The sequence below is a fragment of the Cynocephalus volans genome, chromosome 7 (assembly GCF_027409185.1).
Source record: "Cynocephalus volans isolate mCynVol1 chromosome 7, mCynVol1.pri, whole genome shotgun sequence".
Lineage (NCBI taxonomy): Eukaryota > Metazoa > Chordata > Mammalia > Dermoptera > Cynocephalidae > Cynocephalus > Cynocephalus volans.
In genome coordinates, this window is record NC_084466.1 from 123,739,566 (window position 1) to 123,763,161 (window position 23,596).

Below are 23,596 nucleotides of genomic sequence, written 5' to 3' on the forward strand. Positions count from 1 at the left end.
CATCAATGGTCTCATACTCCTCTAAATTCCTTACACATTTCCATTATTTTATCACAGGATACATGAGGTGGAAATACGTTTTTTAACCTCCCTAATTAAGAGCTACTTTTACATACTATTTATTTATATGCATAGTATGTTTCACTATTAACTACTAAAGTTATACGCTTGCTTCTAAAGTGTCATCTAGTACTGTTAGCAGGTACTAAGCGTCTCTTTACTTAATTTGGCCTCTTATTATTAGTTCGTTTCATTCCTTAGTGCTCTGAATGTTATGCCTATTTTCCTAGAAATGTCTCATCTTGGATTCTCCTCACTTCTTTCCACTGTTCTCTCTCAGATGACTAAGATAGATCTGAACTAGGCATATATTCTAAAATAGGACATACCATTATGTTGAACAGTGACATTTCAATGCTTGTATACTCAGAAATATATTATTTACCACCAGCTTTTTATTCTCGGGTAAGATATGTCCTTGATGGTGATCTACTTCTTTCAGGCTTCATTTAATGGTTGGTGACCTCTCCATTGCTTATTAAATGAAACTTTTCTACTAAAGTGTAACACACACAATACTGCACATAACTGTACAAATTGACATATTTTTAGAAGCTGAATATTCCCCATGTGTCTACCATTGAGGTTCAAAAAAAAAAAAAAAAAATGCTACAACACTGCAGAAGCCTTCTTCAATATTTCTCCCATACCCGATTGGTTTGGATATGTCATTTCTATTTAGAACAGATAGGTTATTAGACCTGTTTTAAACATTAGATTTAAATTTTTAAACTCAGACTTATAAAAACAATTGATTTTTATTTTTGCAGACTGTTTCAGAGATGTCTTCCAGAAGTCCCAGAAATTTAATAAAAAGTAAGTGGGGATCAAAGCCTAGTGACTCCAAATCAGAAACTGCATTAGAGAAATTTAAGGGAGAAATTGCAGCCTTAAAAACATCGGTGGATGAAATTACAAGTGGAAAAGGAAAGCTGACTGATAAAGACAGACACAGACTTTTGGAGGTAAATGATCTTACAACCCTTTAAGTTGCAGTAAGCTTTCTTAGAAAATAACATATTATGATTTCCTGATGCTACCTCTTATTCTCGCCATTATTGCTGTCCTGTCTAGTTCATTAGTTTTGGAAAGTTGACCTTGGGTTTGGAATCTTAAATTCCTACATTGACTTCACCAACTCTTATACATAACTTTAGTCATTAATAACTTCTTTCACTTTTAAAATGTAATTGTGTGTGTGGAAGTTATCACGTACTAAGTTTGTTTCAGAATTAATGACATCTTGAATAATAGTTCAGCCCCTTCAGCACAATACTATGGCCTGTTTTTAAGTTATTTAAAACAAAATAATTACCCAATCCATCATTCCTCTTATAGCTTTTTGATAATTTAGCTTAATAATATGAATATTCATGATAATTTATGTTATGCTATATTTAGGATTGTAAAACATACTGGTTTGCTATTTTCACTGTTTTTAAATTGACAGCATAATTTAAAAATTTGCTTTTTTTTTTGTAAAAACTTAAAAATTTTTGTGTTTTGGAATACAGTCATATGCCCCACAACATTTCATTCAGTGGTGGATCACATATATGATGCTGGTCCGTTAAGATTATAATGGCTATACCACATAGCCTAGGTGTGTAGTATGCTATATGATCTAGATTTGTGTAAGTACACTCTGTGATATTGGCACAACAACAAAATTACCTAAGGATACATTTCTCAGAACATATCCCTAACGTTTAAGTGGTGCATGATTGTACTATATTATTCATTAATGTGTACTTTAAGGATACTGTGCCATTCTTATATCTTTTTACTGCAGGAGAGGAGAAATTATTAACCCAATCATTATATAATCTGTTTTTTCTCTTAGTTCACTAAATGTTAAAAATTAAATCTGTTCATTTCAGAGTGTTAAATAGTGTTCAGATTTCCCTGTGAATCTTTAAAAACTCATTTTATCAAGCACATTGGCTGCTTTCCAAGTAATGTTTGGTTTCAGGCTTTTGAGGTAAAATTATTGTATGTATTGGCATTTTGTATTCTGTTCAAGTATATTTCAGATTCTCTACTTTACAATTTGTTATGCCGTAGACAGAAAGGAAGTTAGGAACTTCCTAGGACTAGAGGGATTTAAAATTTTAATCGTGAATTTTGTTTTAATTTATTTTGCAAAATTGCTTTTATTGTTCATATTTAGAAAATAAATGATTAAAGAGTAAATCATTTGATTTCTTTAAATTCTATTTATAGGCACATCATAAAACTGAATGATTAAATTATTTATAATGACACAAATTGAAGTAAATACTTATTCAAGCACTGGGAAATGAACCATCACTAATTTATAGACATAAACGTTATTTTGCAATCTGGTAAAGGAGTCTTATAGCTTCCCTGAGAAATATCACTCCAGTTCATTCCACTTTTGACACGTACTGGGTGCTTTGTTTCTTTATAATCAGTTGAAATTAAACTTCCTCTAACTTCTACTCATTTTTTCTAATTGTGCCCATTAGAGCTACACAGTATAAATCTATTCTTATCCAAATTGACAATTTATCAGATGTTTGAGGAGACCTTGCTTCCTCTTACTTTTCTGCAGGCCATCCTCATGTTCTTCAGCCTTTCTGGCTTTTTATCATCTAGAACCCTTGGTGGTTTGTCCATATCCCTCCTGAATCATGCACCCAGAGTTGAACACAGGCCCCAGATGTGTTCTGGTAAACACAGATTGAAATGGCACTGTTACATCACCTATCTGGATACCGAACTCTATTAAAGCTTAAAATTGTATAGCTCTATACTGTATCTATAGCATACTACTGATTTGACTTAAGCCTGTGGCCAATTAAAATCCCTTCATCATTTTCACACAGACAACCATCCACCTAAACTTAAATTGCTCCATTTTATATTTGAACATCTGCTTCTTTTTTCTCCCTGAATGCAAGTCTTAACTTCATGTTGTTTTGACGCTGTTACAGCCTATAAAGTCATTCTAATAATTGTTTCTATCATCTGGCGCTTTCTCCCCTATGCCAGAAGCAGTTTAACAAGCATTATTTATTTATCTTGCAAATCTTTGAAAATGTTGAGCATCCCTTTAAATATCACAGTCTAGATTCAATACCAAATCATTTATCAAAAGTAAGCAAGTTAATTAATGCACCTTTATCCTGCTATGACATTTTATAATTTTAAGTTCTGCTGGTTCAAGTTTATTTCTTATTTATATATTTATTTTTATTGAATCAAAATTGATTATACATGTTTTGGGGGTTCAACATTGAGATATGTTGATCAAATCAATATTACAAATCGTAATTATTCTTTATGCCCCTTGTCCAATCTCTCCCCATCCCCTCTCCCTCCCCACTCTCCCCTCTAATTATGCTAGATTTCTTCTCTCTTGAAAGAATAATGGTTACTCTGTTGATTTGTTGCCTAGATGATCTGTCCAATGCTGAGAGGTATGATCAGGTCCCCCAATATTATCATAGAGCAGATGCTTCTTCTGTCACTCTGAAATGGGCTTCGTGGAGAGAGACATCCTCTTGTTTTCTTTATCTCTGCTGGTGACTCTCCTTGTGTCAATGCACTTCATTGGCTGGCAGACCATTTGCATGGTGGTTGTGGCATCTAGCTGCTTTTGCGGCAGACATGGCTATAGTGGTGGCTGTGGTGGGCCACCCACATGGAGGTGATGTTGTTGGCATGCTCCTTGGTACTGGCGGTGTGCCTGGTTGTGGGAGGAGAGTCTGGTCCCCTTCTTCATGCCCCGGGTCTCTGGGCATGCCCTGTGGCACTGACGCGGTGTGCCTGGTTGTAGGAGCATCTTTATCCTGCCATGACATTCTATGATTTTAAGTTCTGCTGGTTCAAATTTGTTAATAATTATGTATATCTTGTGTGACCCACTTTTAGTCTTTAGGTTTATAAGATCCAATGTGGTGGAGGTATGATTATCAAATACTTATATAACAGCCAGCCTTTCTTTAGTTTTCTCTCCCCACCCTAGATAAAGGTAGTTTCTCCTTTCTCTGTTTCTATATGTATTTTAACTACAGCACTTATGTGGCATAATTGATTGCTTATCTCTCTGTATCCTGTCTGAAAATAGAACATTGGCTTCATATTCTTTTTTGGCCCTGGTATCTAGCATAATGTTGACTTGGTGTATAACAAACACTTTATAAATGCTTATTGAAGTGTATTGTTGAGCTGGATGTTTGACCTGGATTTGTTCTAAGATGCTTCTTAGTTTATGTCTAGAAAATTCGAGTCCTTGAAGCTGAGAGGGAGAAGAATGCTTATCACCTCACAGAGAAGGACAAAGAAATACAGAGACTCAGAGACCAGCTGAAGGCCAGATATAGTACTACTACATTACTTGAACAGCTGGAAGAGAAAACAAAGGAAGGTGAAAGGAGGGAACAACTGTTGAAATCCTTATCTGAAGAGACAGATATATTGAAAAAACAGTTGTCTGCTACAACTGCAAGACTTCATGAACTTGAAAGCAAAGCCAGTATACTTCATTTATCACAGGTGCAAATTATTTCCTTAAACCAGATTTTTTTTTCTCTCTGATACAATTTGTGATTCTTACGAAGAATGAGTTTGTTAAAATATGCTTGGCAAATGATGAAACAGTATAGTATGTTAACAGGTCACTCTTTTTTTAATAGCCCATTCTCTTCTCCATAAGCAAATATGGTTCCCTCCACTCCCCACTTCGTTGTTTTTCCCAGAGGAATATTCAGAAGACAGAGTCCACTGCGTATCTATAAAAGCCAAGAAGATTTTGTTGAGCTCTTATTTCTATAGTTTGTATCATGAAAACAATAGGCTTCATTTCTTTGTTATTTTTCATAACAAATGAAATACAAATGTTTGAGATACACAATTATAATAGCAAGTGTGCTTTTTCTAACTACACTTGTGTTTTCTTCCCCTCTTTTGTTTGAGAGGCACTACTGTAGTAGAAAGAGCAAAGATTTGGAGGTAGGCAGGTCTGTGTTCAGATCTTGTTTTGCCACTTGCTAGCTGTGTGACTGAACAAATTCCTTAACCTCTCTAGCTTTAGAGATGATGCTAGAGTTCACCAGACCCCTTTCTTAAACCTCAATTTCCACATCAATAAAATTGGGATAAGAATACTGATGATTAAATGTGATCATGCATGTAAATTGCCTAACTTAGTGCCTGGCATATAGTATGTACTCAGTAAGTGGTTACTTGCTGATCAGACCTTTGATTCTTTTGGCAGTTTGGATATTTGAATAACACTAACACAACTATTAATAACACCTATAGAAGAAAATCTATAGCCTTCAAATATATCTCAGTGTTGTTAAGGTTCTGTCTAGTATTTTATCTCCCCTTTAGGGTAGATACTGTGATCAGACTTATATATTTGTGTGTACTTTCATAGATAGGCAATTGAGCATTTCTACAAATGAGTTCAAAGAGGTTAAGCTTTTCTAGAGAATTTCCACAGAGCTGAAACTCATGAAGCATTATAGTCAGATCCAAAGTGGTTGACTAAAATCTTTCCTTGAAGTTTAAGAAACCACTTTTGAATATGAAATGCAAATCTTGGTAGAAATTATAATTTTTAAAAATGTATTCTTATAATAATTTTGTGGGCTATCCAGTATTGATTTCTGTATTAGTCAGCTGTTAACAAACTACCTCCAAATCTCAGAGTTGTACATAAAAAATATTTAATTTTCCCTCATGTCACAGTCTAGTGCAGGTTGGTGTAGAGAAGGCTTTGCTCCACAGAGTCAGTCAGAGATCCAGGTTCCTTCCTTGTAGTAGCCCTACCATCACTTAGGGTGGAGGCCTCTCTATACAGCTATGAGACAGAGAGAACATGTGGAAAATTGCCTAGGAGGGTTTTGGGGCCAGGCCTAGTATTGGCATATTTCATTTCTACCCACATTCCACTGGACAGAACTCAGTCACATGACTCCACTAACCAACGGAAGTCTGGGAAACATAGTCTACAGTATACCCAGGGAAAAAAGGAAAGGAGTTTGGTGAACTATCTCTGTCATAGTTTCCACTTAAAGGACTAAATTGAGAGAAATAAAGGGCTACATAGTAGGGTGAGTGAATAGAACATCTTTGGTGGAAGAAAATAATTTGAGTTTCCTTGCCAGCATTCACACAAATCTTTTTCCTTATAGCTGTTAAAAGACTGAAATACAGCTTTTTCTGAATTTGTTGGTTAGCTAGCCTAGGTACCTAACCGCCTACTTTCTTTTTTTCCTGTAAGAGAAAATGAAGGAAAAAAGAGGAGAGAAATTATGTTTTGAGCTAATTGAACTGTATGAACTAATTATTACAATTAGCAATACAAAATATAATTCTAGAAAACAACTTTTATCTTTTATTTAAAAATTTAATATATTCCACATTTTATGAAAATATCCCAGTTGTTTTGTTTTGTCTCCTTTTGGTGAAAACCACTGGGCTATTCATATGTGCTAAGGGCTGTTCTGGTGATCTTAGGGTCCAGAGGACTTCAGAAGTCAAATTAGATCTGAAATCTCAAGATTTCTCATCTGCTTAGAAAGCTTCCAGGAGATCTTAATTCTGACAGCAGTCCTCTGCCAACTATCACCTGGCTTGTGGTTCACCAGCATGTACTAGATCTAGATTTTGGGAAGCCCTTGTGAAGTATATTGTATTATTGTGGAACTAAATATAATGAAGAATCTTCTATTGTTAAATGTATGATGTTAACGAATGTTGGATTATTTACAGACTGTGCCTACAAGCTGCTTCAACTCATCAACGAATAATGTTCATGAAATGGAAATACAGCTAAAAGATGTAAGTTCATTTCATTTTGTTAAGCTATGGGTAAAGAGGACTAATTTATTCTTAAATTTCATGGAAATTGGCAGCATTGGTGTTATGACCTGAAAAAAATCTGTGGCTGAAACAGGATTACTGAGTGGTTTGTGATCATCTTATAATTCTCTTTCCAGACATTAAGGAGAACCGTTTCCTCTAAGCATGGTCTCTTTAGGCTAGAAAGCCCTAGAAATCACCCATTGCTACCAAATACTTCAAGAACATTTCTTCTCCACCTAAATCTAATTTGTCCAACTATTTTATTATTATAATGCAACTTAATTTATAGTTTCTTCTCAAGGCTTCTTTTCTTTTCTTTTGTTTATCCATGCAAGATGTACTCTTTAGTTTGAAACTAAAAGAACTTCTCTTGGAACTAGAATTTGCTTTCATAATTTGAAAAGGAAATACATTCTTTGTATACTCAGTACTTTTCTCTAGAATTTCATATGAGGTTATTTTAGATACATGGTAAAGTGATATTATTTCAAACATATCTTAAATGGATTAATGCTTTTTGTTGTGAATTGAGTAAATTGAGAACTCAGGACTACGATTCACAGTGTATTTTTTCAAGTTTTAATATTAGATATACAAAGTATTGTATAAAGTTCTTTAATTAGTAGGCCAATAGGTAGGTATTTTATTTTGGTTCTTTTTGGCTGCTGGCTGGTAAGGGGATCTAAACCCTGACCTTGGTGTTGTAACACTATGCTCTAACCAACTGAGCTAACCAGCCAGACCAATAGGTAGATATTTTGATTCGAGAAATATTATTGGCATGTCTATCTTCCCTGCTCAAAGTATGCTCTTAAGATTCCTGTTTTATTTCATCTAGCAAGTATCCCTTGAAGTCTATTTGATCTTCAAAAGAAGAATTTAAATCTGTTGAATGATTTACCTAGAGGTAACTGAAATAATGAACATTCATGATTTTTAAAAAACTATCAGAATAGGTTCTTTGTGTTGTATAGTACCCTTAATTCTTATCATTCTATGTATATCAGTACGTACCCATTATATGCAAATATTTATGAATAATTTACCTTCCACACCACCTGTTCTCTTCCTTATTACTCCACGTCCACGAGGCTGGCTTTCCAGCTGCTCCTTGAATACACCACCTTTTCTGTTCCCTCTGCCTCAGACACTTCCCCCAGATATCTTCATGAATCATTCCCTCACTTCCTTTAGGTCTTTACTTAAATGTCACTTTCTCAGTCAGGGGCTAAAACAGGGAGTTCCCTAGCCACCTTGTCTTTAAAATTATAGCTCCCAGACAATTCCTATTCCCCCTCTCTGCTTTTTTGTCTTCATCACATATTTCTAATTAACTATTTTACTTACTTGTTTATTGTCTAGCTCTTCCATTAGAATATAAGTTATATGAGGCAAAGTGTATTAGTCTATTTTCTGTTACTTATAACAGAATACCTAAAATTGGGTGATTTATAATAAAATAATTTATTTCTTACAGTTTCAGAGGTTGGGAAGTCCAAGGTCCAGGGGGCACATCTGGTGAGGACCTTCTTCTTGGTGGGGGCTCTTTGCAGAGTCCCATGACAACACAGGGCATCATGTGGCAAAAATGGCCAGAACATTTTCATGTGCTTTCCTTATAATGTCACCAGTTTACACTCATGATAATCAATTAAACCATTAACCCATTACTTCATGAAGGGTTAATCCATTCATGAGAGCATAGTCCTAATGATCTAATCACCTCTTAAAGGCCCCACCTTTCAATGCTGCCACACTGGAATCAAGCTCCCAACATGAACTTTGGAGGGGTCAAATATTCAACCCATAGCAGAAGGATTTTTGTGTGTTTTGTTCACTGTTATATCCCCAGTGTCTAGAACTTTTGAAAGAATAATCTTGAGAAGTTTCTTGAATTTTACAAGTGTCTCTTCCAGAAGAGTACCTGAAAATAGATGCTCTGTCTTAAACTTATATGTAATTGTGAGGCTTCTCAGTGCTAACTGCTTCAAATATCACCTACAGTTATTGTTAGATAATGACTATTCTTTTTATGAAATTAACTTAGAAATGTTACACGTTTGTGCCCAGTCCTTTCATTCTGTTTTATCTCCCAGCTTATGTGCTTCTCTGCTCTGTTTACCTTAGAAAGGCTTTTAGACAAATGGAGCAAAATTTAACCCAACTGACCTTCAGATGGTGGTCTAGACCAAGCAATGTTTCTCAGACTCACGTGCATATGAATCTAGGAGATCTTCCTAAAGTACGGATTCTGATTTAGTAAGTCTGGGCTAGTGCCTGAGATTTGGCATTCCCAACAAACTCCTGGCTGCTGATGTTCCTTGTACACACTTTGGAAACCATTAACTTATGTTTGAGTAGCAAGAAGTGGTTTAGCTCTAGTTTTCTCTTTAGAATCTCAGCAAATCTTTGAGACAGGAAGAAAAATTATAGAGGGAGGGTTTAGAGAAAGAGACATCTCACTCCTATAGTCCCTACACTGGCACATTGAGAGTTCAGCAGTTCTGGTTCCTTCACCCCCTTGGAACTTCCTGTAGAAGCTTGTCCAACTATTTTAAGAATCAGTGTTTGTTATGCTAAAATAAGCCCTAAAAACCTATGTGTACCATTCTTAAGGCCTAGCTGTATAATTCCTCAACTACCTTTTAGATTTGGCTGACATTTTGAAATGATTACACAGAGTTAATGCTATAAACATTGTTAAAAGTCAGTACTTTTAGTATTTAAGTAATATTTTAGTACAAAATAGATCAAACTAAATAGCTAAAAGGCAGTTTTAATAGGCACTTCTTGCTCTTCACTCTAAAAAAATCTGATTTTTAAACCTAGAACTTAGGGAAGATAAATAATTATTTTTAAGTTTTTTATCTGGAAAAAAATCCCAGTTTACAGAAAAGTTACAAAAATGAGAAAAGTACATATAATGTCCCTGTATCCTTTACCAAAATTCAACCATTGTTATCCTTTTGCCCCATTTTGCATTCTGTTTTTCTCTTTCAACCCCCTCCCACACACATACATACATGTTTGTCTTTGAACCATGTGAGAGTGAGTCACATATATCCACAATTTAAGCCTGCATACTTCAATATGTATTTCTTAAGAATGAGGATACTCTCTTACAAGACTGCAGCACAGATAGCAGCTTTAATGAATTCAGCATGGACACGCTACTTCTATCTAATATACCATACCTACTCCAGTTTTGTCAATTGACCCACAATTTTTATTCTTCCAGTACAGGCTGATGTTTTAATCCTTGCTGGAATTTCTGTTCACAGAATGATTAGTGGATCCCTGTTGAACTGGAAGGAGAGCTTTAGTAGCATTGCATAGGACTTCACTTTTGCCCAGTCTTGTTCTACATCTTTATTGATAACATGGATGAAAATGTTAAATGCATGTCTAATGAATGTGTAGATGACACAAAGCTGGAAAAGGTAACTAATGCAATGAAGGCTCTAAAGATTTAAAACTAATAACAACATTTACGATGGCCGTTACATCCATTCATTGGTACTATTACAGACAGGACAGAACAAACGCATACAGAGTGAGAGAAGAGGTGGGAAGTAAAGAAATGTGTGCTTCTTTTTGAGGTAACATCGCCATCATGTGGCCTTTTAGAATATTACCTCTTAAATCTTAAACCAACATGTTTTTATTTCTTATACTTAGTAATATACCGATAGGTTCTTTTAAAAGAAAAAAATTTTTATGACCATCCAATGTTGACTTAAATTATTTGTATTAAAATACTTCTAAATATGGGCAAATGTAAAATTCAGTATACAATTAGTTATCTTTAGCATCTGACACACAGTTATTTATAGGCACTTAGACATACACATGCTCTTTGAGTTGCATAATGCTACCTCTCTTAACTAAATTTGATTATGAGCCTGAGGTTCTCATGAGTCCTTTCTTTTGAAAGATGTAGAGACTAAGAACCCCATTGGAGGTGACAGTGGATCCAAGTATGAGAATGATTTCTGGGCCGAGCCCGTGGCGCACTTGGGAGAGTGCGGTGCTGGGAGCGCGGTGACGCTCCCGCCGGGGTGCGGATCCTATATAGGAATGGCGGGTGCACTCACTGGCTGAGTGCCGGTCACGAAAAAAAGACCAAAAAAAAAAAAAAAAAGAGAATGACTTCTGCAGCCTATTTTGAGATAGGCCATGAATCCTAGCAATCTTCTCAATTTACTAAGTTCACTGGTCAATCAAGATGTTAATAGTTATATTCATTTCAGGCTGATTATTTTCCCCAACTTTTACTATGAAAAATTTCAAACATACAGAAAAAGTTGAAAGAAAGTACATTGAGCAATCATATGTGTACCACTAAGAGTCAACAAGACAGACTCTTGAAATCAAATTACTGCAGTGAAAATAGCCATCCACAGAACTCTACATTAATTAAGGATGTATGTACAATATCTCCATACAAAGAGAACTACTGTTATAATTGCCTGATGGTACAGAAAGAAAAGTGTCTGATCAAGTGGCTAGAGGGCTTTGAACTACTAAGTCTTTGATTTCAGAGTCTTCCTAATTAATTTCTAATTCTATAGAAAATACACACTGAAAATCCTCTAAGCCCCATACCTAGAATCTTTGATCGTGAGTTCATAGGATGCTTGTAGGAGGAGCCTAACAAAAGCACGGAGGAACTCTCTAGACTTAAGAGTTTCCATACAGACAGATCTCAGACAGATCTCGGCTATGAGGCTCAACTGACATTTTTTGTCAGGAAGCTTGTGTCTGTACCGTCTTTTTCTGGCAGCCCTCAAGTATATGAAGTTATGCATCCTAGCCACCATATCAGCCACTGATGATAATAAATTACAGTTATTATCATTTTATCAATTATTATATCAATAAATTACAGTTATGATAATTTATTACAGTTTTATTACATCCAATTACCTAGGATGAATCATGACACAAGAAGTATAAATTAAGCACCTGTAAGATTATAGAAATAGTTATGGTAGTTTCATTGCAAAGGAGCTTTTGTTACATTTTCATATATTACTTAATGAATAATAGACTTTTGAAAGTTTTTGATTCTTTTTGATTCATTCCAAATTTAAAGAATAGAAATTCTTACCAGGAAGAAGACACCCTGATACACAACCAAAAACTTCAGGTTCTTTATATACTCTCCATCCTGGAACTGGAAATCTGGAAAGAGGGGCTACTGTAAAAGGAAACACTACATTGTATTTTCAGAGTGAAATCAAAATAGAAGAATTTTATCTATGCATAATAGATCATTTTAAGATTGAGGGGGCTATCTGCATAGTTCTAATAGTAGTCTGACTGAAATCCATAGTCCACTCTTAAAGAAATGAGGTTTGTTGATACTGTTATAGGTTCTTCAAAGTACAAATTATAGTCATGTGCTTCATAATGATGTTTTGGTCAATGATCAACTGCATATACGATGGTTGTCCTATAAGATCATAATGGAGCTGAAAAATTCCAAATTGCCTAGTGATGTTATAGCCATCATAACATTGTAGGGCAATTGCTTAATTTTTTAAATAAATTTTGTATAGCTTAAGTGTACAGTATTTATAAAGTCTACAGTAGTTTACAGTAATGTCCTAGGCCTTCACATTTACTCACCACTTGGTCACTGACTCACCCAGACTAGCTTCCAGTCCTGCAAGCTCCATTCATGGTAAGTGCCCCATACAGGTGTACCATTTCTTATTTTTTATACTATATTTTTACTATACCTTTTCTGTATTTAGATATGTTTAGATACACAAATACTTACCATTGCATTACAATTGTGTACCATAACATGCTGTATAGGTTTATAGCCTAGGAGCAATAGGCTCTACCATATAGTCTAGCTGTGTAGTAGGCTATGCCATCTAGGTTTGTGTAAGTACACTCTATGATGTTTGCACAATGACAAAATCACCTAATGATGCATTTCTCAGAATGTATCCCAGTCGTTAAGTGACGCATAGACTGTATTATGAGCCCAGATTTACAGCAAGTCCTGTGGGATATAAATGAATGGGTTGCAATCCCTGTTGTACAAAGCTAATGTTCTTTGAGGGAAAATCTGTCCTTATGTATATGCTAAAGAATAGTACTGCATATCCCATCTCACCCCTTTAGAGTGAGATGCCAGCTCCATTTTCAGGGTACCTGCAACAAATAGAGGATGATTCAAAAAGAATTAAACACTTATGAAAATCATTCTAGTATGTTTTACTTCAGGAAATTTACACCATGTACATCTTTTGTCAGGAAGCTTGTGTTTTTACCGTCTTTTTCTGGGAGGCCTCAAGTACATGAAGTTATGCATCCTAGCCACCACATCAACCATTGATGATAATAAATTACAGTACACGTAGGACAAATCATGACACAAGTATAAATTAAGCACTTGTATAGAAATAGTTATGGTAGTTTCATTGCAAAAGAGCTTTTATTACATTTTCATATACTACTTAATGAATTATAGACTTTTGAAAGTGTTTGATTCTTTTTGAGTCATTCCAAATTTATTGTTCTATAGTGTGTGAAGAACTGTTAGATTCTTTTATAGCCTCTCCTCCTTCCCTAAGTGCTCTTGAACTAAAGTTTGGGGCAAAAGGACTTGCTTGGGTGCTTGATGGTTGTTTCTCACTTCATGTTCTCATCGTTATTCCCAAACATTTATCAGGCAGCCACTTGTTATGTAAGCAATGAACTGGTGCACAGAAGTATGAAAAAATGCCTAAACAAGCCTGGGCCAAGCTCTCCAGGAGGCTCATGATCTAGTTGAGATAAGAAATACCATTAGGACAAATCAAGGTCACTGTAAGATGCCAAATAGGTTGGATCAACAGTGAAAGTACTATTGGCTTCTAAAGGAGAGCATGCTTGGTGAGGGCAATCATGGTGAGGAGCCTTGCAGACGAAGCTTGGACTCAGGGAACTTGATGAAAAGATGGAATTTTAGTGGGCAGGCATTACAGGAAGGGGTTCTAGGACACCGGGCCAAGGGAAGAGTTTAAGCAAGGCACAGAGGGTGTGCATAGTCGTGTAGGGAACAAGGCAGCAGTGGAGGAGAGAAGAGGCCAGGCTATAACTAGAACAGATAGGAAGAGACAGATCATAGAAGTTATTAATGTCAGTCTAAGGGAGGATAATTTTAGTTTTAGTACATGGTGTTATGAAGCTTTCAAAAATTCTGCTCTCAGTATAATTAAAATGATTTATTACTTTGGGAGTCTGTAAAAGATCTTAAACTAAACTAATTAGGGATAGCTATTTAGCCCCCAAATATAGTGATCATTGTATTAATTAACTGAAAGCTTCTGGTGATGGCTCACATCTGCTCTCACTCTCTAGACAGGGAAATCATCCTCCAACTGAGGATTTATATTGTTGAGCAAAAAATAAACAGACATATTTTTTCTTTTTTTCTCTTAATTGAAAAACAATCAGGGCTTACCAAGACCCAGCAGTGATCATTGCTGAAGTAGGTATTCCTGTGGGGGTAGACAGGTCATCACATGAGCAGCAGGGGCTGAGGGCTCACTACAAAGGAGCGTGGCCATCATGAAGGAGTGTGGGGTGCACATCACTATATGTGCCTCTCTTCTGAGGCCCTTCATCCATAACATTTTATACGCACGTGGCATCAGGTTTAGATGTGCCTGCCCTCTTTGCACAAATAATCATTGAGACTTATTTCCCCAGAGAGTGAGAGGACAGTCCCATACTCTTGGACTGAACACCTGGCTTGAAAAGGAGAGAGGAGTTTTACTCTCATTGCTTGTTGGTGCTATATAAGCATTTTTAGTCTTTTTTTCTTTCCCTAGCACCCGAAGATTCGTTGTCTTCTCTAGCTCTTAACTTGAATGTGCCCTGCTTTCAGGAGCAAAACTGCCACCTCTCCCTGGTAAAACGGGGGGTGGGAGGTGAGGGGAAGGGGTAGTGTGCAATTGCTGGGGGTGGCTGGGCTGCCCTGGCAGACTCCTTTTGCTTTGCCTTTGACTGAATTTCCAAGGATCAAGTAGTTAAGAACAGTGAGAGTTAGAGAATATATGAGTTCATCCTACTTAGCATTATCAGTAGGATTTTTTATTTTAAAAAAAGTACTTCATATATTTCACCTTGTTTTATCCACTAAAGATAACGTAGCTTCTTGAATGAGCATTTGCTAATGTCTTGTCACAGATCAAATGCTGTGATCTGCACTTGATATAGAGGTGAGTTTTACAAGATTTTGAGCATTACGCTGGGTGGCCTGGTAGGCTGTCAGAACATACTCAGTTTCTTGAGGGGAAGATGTGATTGAAGTAAAAAACTAATATTCGCGGTAATAGTAAAGTAAATTACCTCTTTCTTACCTGCTAATTTGAACAGATACTGCCTATTTCATTAATACTATCCCATCATCCGAATTATTTCTTTTAAAAGTATGTTATGCCCAAAAGCTGAGAATCCTCTCAGAAAAGCATGATCTGCCACTTTACAGAGCTTACAATCTGTTCGAGAGAAAAAACAAACACAGATAAAAAGCTGAAGATGGTCGGTGAGATAAAAACCATTTTAAAAAATGAGTACACACTTATTAAAACTGAGTTATTAAGTTCTGTATTAGTTTCCTAGGGCTGCCATAACAAATTACCACAAACTTGGTGGCTTCAAACCACAGAAATGTATTCTCTCACAGTCTGGACGCTAGAAGTCCAAAATCGGTGTTGGCAGGGCCATGCTCCCTGTGAAGGATCTAAAGAAGAGTCTTTCCTTGCTCCTTCCTGCTTCTGGTGACTCCAGGCCTTCCTTGGAGCAAACCAGTCTCTGCCTCTGTCTTCACATGGCCTTCTTCTCTGTGTGTGTATATGTGCGTCCTCTCCTCTTTTTATAAGAACACTAGTCATTGGATTTATGGCTCATCCTATTCCAGTATGGCCTCACCTTAACTAATTATACCTACAAAGACACTATTCCCAAATAAGGTCACATTCTGAGGTTTCGTGTAGACATGAATTTGGGGGGACACTATTCAACCACTACAAGTACAAAACCCCTATACAAACAGGTGAATGATTCCAGTTTGGGGTTTTTAATTGGGTTATAAAAGAGACAAATTATGAAACTTGGTGATAAAGAGAGAAGGTGGCTGTTTAAGTTTGATTCTCTGAGAAGCAGATACTGAGAAGATGTTAGGAGTGCAAATGGTTTATTGGGGAGCAAGATCTGTGAAAAGAAAAAGAATGAAGCAGGAACGCCAGGGGTACCTTCAGACCATGAAGGAAACCTGACAGAGTCTCTGTCAGCACTGTGGGGAGCTCCAGAGAGACTGCTCCAGAGCAGAGTCCCATGCTGGGCAGAAGTAGCAAGGCTCTTGTTCATTTGTTGGCTTGGGCCACCCAGTTCAGCTCAAAAGCTGAGAGAACCTTGGAAGAGTTAACAGCTGGAGACTGTCAGCTAACTACTCTACGCGCTGTGGGGCAGAATTCTTTCATGAAGGGAGATCTGTTCCACATCTACCACAAAAGGAATTGTATTGTACAGAAAGTGATGTGTACACAAACATAAAGCAAGTTGTATATAGGAGATAGCAAACAAATGAACTTAATATCATGTAAACTATGTCTTTGCTATGTTGCTATGTATTTTGAAGGTGTGTGGCATATCGGAGTTGCCCACAATTATTCTATGAGCCATTAGAGTTTTTAATGTGTTGGAGAATACTACATACATCACTTGGGACTCCGTCGTCCATTTTAAGATTTTGTTTTCTATTTTACTGTTGATTTTCTTTCATTCTCACATTAAGGCTCTAGAGAAAAATCAGCAGTGGCTTGTGTATGATCAGCAGCGAGAGGCCTACGTAAAAGGACTTTTAGTGAAAATCTTTGAGTTGGAACAGAAAACGGCAACAGCTGCTCATTCACTGCCACAGCAGACTGAATCAGAAGGTACTTATTAATACAAAAATGTTCTCTTGGGATAGGCCTGACATTTTCTAAAAGGAGTGATTCCCTAAATTTAGGTATTTATAGATAAGTGTTAGAAAGTAAAATAAGGGCAAGTCTTCTAGCCCTGAAATAAGAAATACTGTTTTTGCAAGCTTTATTTCCTAATGTTCCCAGATAAAAGGAGTGCAGAAGACACAGGTCAGAGGGAAATCTTTGGCAGCTCTGACGTCACATTAAAATTTCTCCACCCATGAATGTCCTTCCTCCACCTTCCAAGTTCTCTAAATTTTATTCCTCCCAGAGCTGGCCTTGTCACCAATTCTCTTTACTTTGCTTCCCTTCAGCACTTACTCATATCAACCCCATGTGAAAGAATATATTTTATGGATAGTTCTTCAGTCATTTGAATCTCACTATAGAATTCAGATCAGGTTTTTTATTCATGATGTGTCTTTTTGCCAAGTGCTTTGCCATTTCCCTAACATTGAACTCAGTTGAGTTTCACAGCAACCCTAAGAGGTAGGGAAGGAAGAGTCATTATTCTCATTTTACAGATAAAGAAGTCGGTTCAGCAATTCTAGATGACAAGCGAGGGGAAAAAAAAGAAACCCCCATGCAAAGCACTCATTAAAAGACTGACAGCCCTAAGAGGACTGAAGCCTTGAATTATATAAAGAAAAAGCTAAAAAGGGGGAGCAAGACTCATAATCTTGGAGCTTCACATTTGAATATTTAAAATGAATCTAATGCCAGAAAGAAAATATAAAGGGAATGTCTCTAGAGATAATTCAAAGCTGTTTAGCCCTAATGGACAAAGTTACTACTGTAGTGCCCTTATACGTTTTTCTGTACATCAAAGTAGGATTTTAGTTATGGGCTAGGTCTAATTTTTTTCTTTGGTAATAGTTCTCTCTCTCTCTCTATTCCTTCTTCCTCTCTTTCTGTGTTTGTTTTATCAAAGTAATATAAGCATTTGTTAAAATAATATAATAATAGTACAGAAAGGCCTTGACCCACCTTTCCCATCTCAGTCCCTATTTCCCCCTCTCATCAGGGTAGCTGCCTTTAATATTTCTATTTTTAATTTTGGTATTATCTCCATACCTATAAATAATGAGCTTATATCCCTATTTGTTGATTGATCTTCTTTAGGCATGAGTGACTTCTCCTCCCTACAGAATGTTTATAGTACTGTTTTTAGTTCTTCTCTTTGTTAGTTTGTAACTTCAAATAATGTACCTAAACTTCTGTTTCTTATTCCGTCAAATACCAACCCTAGTGCCTATCTCTTGACTCTTCATTTTGTAAGCTGAGGAAATAGTGTGATCTCATTTATAGAAACATGTTTGATGTTTTACTTTTCAAGAATGTTAACTACTTTATAAAGTGAATTGTGCCATAATGTTGTTTGTCATAGATTATCTTCAAGAAGAGAAGCAAAAATACTACAGTCATCTCTTGGCAAATGCAAAAAAAGATCTTGAGGTTGAACAACAGACCATAACTCAGTTGAGATTTGAACTTAGTGAATTTCAAAGAAAATATGAAGAGACCCAGAGTGAAGTTCAAGATTTAAATCAACTGTTGTGTTCACAAAGAAAGGCAGATGTACAACATCTGGAAGATGATAGGCATAAAACAGAGAAAATACAAAGACTCAAGGAAGAGAATGATATTGCTAGGAAGAAGCTTGAAGAAGAGAAGAAGAGATCTGAAGAGCTCTTATCTCAGGTGAGCTTAACCAGTAAGGTTTTCCATGATTCATAATTTAAAGTTTTCACCAAACACTTACTAAGTGTCAGGGACTATTTTGATCACTAGGGAACCAGCAAGGAACAAAACTAGTTCCTGCTTCCACATGGGAGTTTATATGCTAGAATGGAAACAGACCCATAAACAAGTACCTAAATAAATAAGTATACTAAAGAAAATAAAACAGGGTGATATGACAAAGAGAAACTGGGGGCCAGTGAGCCCTCTCTGAGATACCTTCAGAGGAAGACCTGATGACAGGAAGGATTCAGTGAGGTAGGTGACTTTCTGTGGGAATTCCCTCCAGGTAGAGGAAATCACACACACAAAGGCTCTGAGCAAGAAGGAGGTAGATGTGTGGGAGAAGCCAAAAGAAGATGTGAAGTAATGAGAGGAATCAAGGCGGATTCCTAGGCCAGCATCTTCATCATGATGATATTGTGCTCTAGTGAATTCACAGGGCACCTTCCATGTTCTTTTTATACTCACAGCTCTATGCTAAGACACCTTAGTAATGTTGGAGTAACTAAGTTAGGTCGTTAGAACTGAATACTCTTTGACAGAACTCATTAATTTAAATATTACATGATGGCAGCATGGAATATTGGAAAGAACATTATTTGGAGTCTATATCTGTCCGGTCTCTAGCCCAGGATGTGTGGCCTTAGGCAAATCGCTCATCTTCTCTGACTCACAGGTTACTCATTTGTCAAATTAATAACCTCTTCTTGCTCCATAGGGCTTTTATGAGGGTCAATTGAGAGAATGTAAAAGTGCTTTGTAAAGTAAACAAGGTAAATCGTAGTAATTGCTACCATTATAATAGTAAATTTTAAAAATCCTCCAAAAGTTGAGGGTGGATGCGGTTAAGAGTCTATATATTTGCCTTTTCAGTCTTTACCACCCTCACTTCTGTCTACAGCTGTGAGCAGTGATATTTGGGGACAATTAAGTAGAAATGATTAACAATTGTGCTCCAACTCTGCATCCAAGGAGGCAAGGTGCTGCCAGAAACGTTAGTAGATGTCAGAAAGGGGGTGTGGCCACTGCAGAATTCAGTGCTGTTTAGCAATGGTCGGGCAGGTGCCTCAGGGAACTCCCAGGCAGGGTGGTGCTGCTCAGCTGCTTGCATAGCCAGCCATCAAAGACCAGCTGGAGTGAGTCACTCGGACTAGCAGGTGTTGTCCCGATTAGAGATGTGAGACTTATGTGAGCTTCTCACGCATCCTGGGTCAAGCGATAAAAGGTTAAATGTGACAACATTGGCTCTCTCTCCATCCTACAGGTCCAGTTTCTTTACACGTCTCTGCTAAAGCAGCAAGAAGAACAAATGAAGGTAGCTCTGTTGGAACAACAGGTACTCATTGGGGTTGCTTCTAAGTTCAATTCAGCCTGTTATAAAATGGAATTTTTCCCTCATGTTTACACTATTCACTGGAGAACATTTGGAAAGTGGTGGAAAATGTTTTTAAAAGACTAACAAAAAATATTTTAAAAGACTTTGTGCTAGCCATGTATTCTTATTATCCTTAGGCTAAACCAGAATCTTTGAAATGTGATGGCAATTTTCTTGACAGGTAGATGTTGGCCTTGGCAAATTTTGCTCTTCCCTGGTAGCTGTAGTTCCTACTCCAGCCTAACAGGATCTCCTAATAACTTCAAGCAGAACTCAGAGAGACACCATTTATTCTTACGATGTGGAGCAGAGATCCTTAGTATATTCCAAACTAGGGAATAGCCATCTCTATCCCTTCTCCCTCTTTTCCCTGAAAAAAGTGGAACGGGGAAGAATCATTCTAACCAGCAACTTCTTAAGCTGCTCTTCCCTGATCTATACCTCAAGCATTGGCTTTGCTTCTTGGATAAATCAAATCCATTAGCTTCTTCATTTATCAACATCTCAATGTGCTCAGGTGAATTCTTGCTATAATGTTACAACTAATGTTTTCTTGTGCTAATAAAAAATGCAAGCATCCAGTCAAGAGAACTAGACAGCATATACCAGCTGTAATTGTCTTGTCCTGGGTATTTTCCAGATGCAGGCATGTACTTTAGACTTTGAAAATGAAAAACTTGACCGTCAAAATATGCAGCATCAATTGCATGAAATTCTTAAAGAGCTCCGAAAAGCAAGAAATCAAATAACACAGTTGGAATCCTTGGTGAGTATGGAATGGTTAAACTGAAAATTTCTTCTTTCTCTTTCTCCCATCTTTCCATTTGTATATCAAATCACTTCCCAAACTGGGAGAATACAGTTTAAAGGACAATTACTTATATCTCGAATATAAAGGGCAGTTGTATATTTATACATATATATTTTTTGAGCATCAAAATTCAGAGCACTAGAAAGAGGGACATTGTGCACTTCTTGATAATGATTACATTACTGGTGTCTGGGATCATCCCTGTCCCCACTCCTGGGTGCTTTGATTCTAGAGGCATAGTGCCTAGCGTGGGGGAGAGAGTGCAGAAGGGAGGACAGTCATAGAATCCTGGACCGAAATTATGTTTTTCTATTAAAAGAGAAAGAAGGAAATGCTGTATTTAGGCATAATAAACTATTATTGTTAATATGATTTTTAGGCATATTGAGTTAAGCACATTTTGTGGCTTACCCCCAAAACAATCGTTTAAAATATAAACCTTTTAAATAACATTGTTTCAATGAGGAAATGGTTTTCACTTATTTTCATCTTACTAAAAAGCTTTTGGACCAAACTTGTTGAGGTCTATGTTTGTGTGTGTGTGTGTGTAGGTCCCATTAGTACATATTTTATATATTATCCTAGTACTGCAGAATATTTGGAGATAGTAAAATGTTACAAATATAATTACTCAGTTTTCAAAGGAGAGAAAAGCAATCATTAAAAAAATCATTTGTAATTTCTGTATGAATAAAAGAAAGAAAATATATTTTTGGCTCTATCTTCAGTATGTCATTGATTGTGACCATTTGAAATTAAAATTTATAATTTATTTCTGTTAATGACTGTTTTTCAAAGTATAAGAAGCCAAAGAGTATGTAAAAGAATTTGTAATTGTCCTGTACTTTTCTTTATGTTCCTGCTGTCGACCATCTTCATAGTGTGCTGTAAAATACTCATTTTTGGGCTGAGCCCGTGGCGCACTTGGGAGAGTGCGGCACTGGGAGCGCGGCAACGCTCCAGCCGCGGGTTCGGATCCTATATAGGAATGGCCGGTGCACTAGTGCCGGTCACGAAAAAGACAAAAAAAAAAAAAAAATTCATTTTTAAGCTTTATAGACTATTCTAAATTCTTCAGAAAAAACATGGAAAAGGAAAGTATCAAAGGTATTATACAACTTCTTAGTCATTTCTGTGTATAACCTGTTTGATCTGCTACAATTCTTTGCTGCTCTTAATTCCATGTAATTCTTTATTATTGGAGTTTCCCCTGTGTTACAAAATGCAAATTTAGTCAGCCTCGCACACAGGCCTACCTTTACATTTGTCTCTAAGCGTCTTAATGAAGCCCATTCATATAAACACCCAACTCTAGTACTTCCTGGGTAATTATAGTAGTTATCTGGGTAATTCATAACCACCTCATTTATTACCACCATAACACTGATGAGCAGATTCAAAAGAAAATCTGTCTGCATAGCTGAAGCAGCTAGAGTATCTATGGAACAGTTATAATTGCTGAACAATGGGCCTTATATACAAATGGTGTTCATTTCAAATTTATTTTTCAGAAGCAGCTTCATGAGTTTGCCTTCACAGAGCCATTAGTCACTTTCCAAGGAGAGACTGAAAACAAAGTAAAAGTTGCCTCACCAAAAAGTCCCACTGCTGCACTAAATGAAAGCCTGGTGGAATGTCCCAAGTGCAACATACAGTATCCAGCCACTGAACATCGAGATCTGCTTGTCCATGTTGAATACTGTTCAAAGTAGCAAAGTTATTCTTTGTTTTTGTGTCAAAAGATTCAATACTGTATCTTATGTTAGCTTATGGACATTTTGAATTACATATTTCATCTCTCTCATAAGAAACTGCCTGCCGACCTTTGACACTCTGGCATATGAGTGAATTATTGTATTTTTTTTTTTTGGCTGCTTTGCATTTTCCTTGGCAGTGATACCTCCCAGAGATGGTTCATCAACAGGCTGCAATGATAGAATGTGGGGAGCACTGTCTGCTGAGACTACTAACGTTTTGCACTGTTAAAGTACTTGATGAAGAAAAGGTAGTTCAGGTTATTGCTTGTGGGTTAAATCTTTTGCACTGGCAAGCCAATATTTTATGTGTTGTGGGTTTTAAAAAGTCAAGGGTAATTAGCCAAGGATTTTACTGTTTTAACATTTTTCATCCAAGCACTCAGTTAAACCTTCAATTCCAGTTTTGATGTTCATCGTTAAAAGATGGTGATGCTATTTTCATTTTTTTCCCTTCCTGTTGTAGAACGGTTATTAGAAAAGTTGGGAATTTTCTTGATCTTTATCACTGCTTACTGTTGAAACTGTAAACCCAGCGATGTTCTAAGCGTAAAGCAGATTCTGTTTGAGGAATACTGTTAAGTAGTGACACACAATATTTTCTCTCATTATCTGGCTAACTTTAACTTGAATTTCATTAAAACATGTTACTTAGCTAAAATTGTTAAAATGAACTTTAACGAAACCATACAGCCCTCTCCTTTGATTTGCAGGTATTTTATTTATTTATTTTTGGCACTCTTAATGCTGGGTAATGTAATTATTAGGTATTTGTTTATCTGAATAGATATTTTTATACATGGTTTGTGTGAACCCAAATTTTTTTTATTTCTTCAGGTTTTCTAAAACGCTTAACACTGGGCTACTGTTAGCAATATAAAGGAGAAAAGAATAAAATGATTTAATAAGTTTTAATATGTCTAGTATATGTGTATATACATAGGTATTCTAAGATATGTACCCCAAGAGGAGTGTCAAGGGTTGCAGATTAACATATAGTGTAAGATGATGTAGTAGTTAAGAATACACCAGAACTAGAAAC

General features: G+C 36.5%; 1 protein-coding gene across 1 annotated transcript; it reads left to right on the forward strand.

The window, feature by feature from the left end:
* The first annotated feature begins 842 nt into the window (after positions 1 to 842).
* Positions 843 to 22,512, forward strand: CEP55 (centrosomal protein 55). The gene is made up of 8 exons (XM_063103468.1): positions 843 to 1,025; positions 4,306 to 4,581; positions 6,808 to 6,876; positions 16,700 to 16,841; positions 18,259 to 18,572; positions 19,879 to 19,950; positions 20,630 to 20,755; positions 22,312 to 22,512. The coding sequence occupies exons 1-8, from the start codon at positions 843 to 845 to the stop codon at positions 22,510 to 22,512; spliced, it is 1,383 nt and encodes a 460-aa protein (XP_062959538.1).
* Positions 22,513 to 23,596: the final 1,084 nt, after the last annotated feature.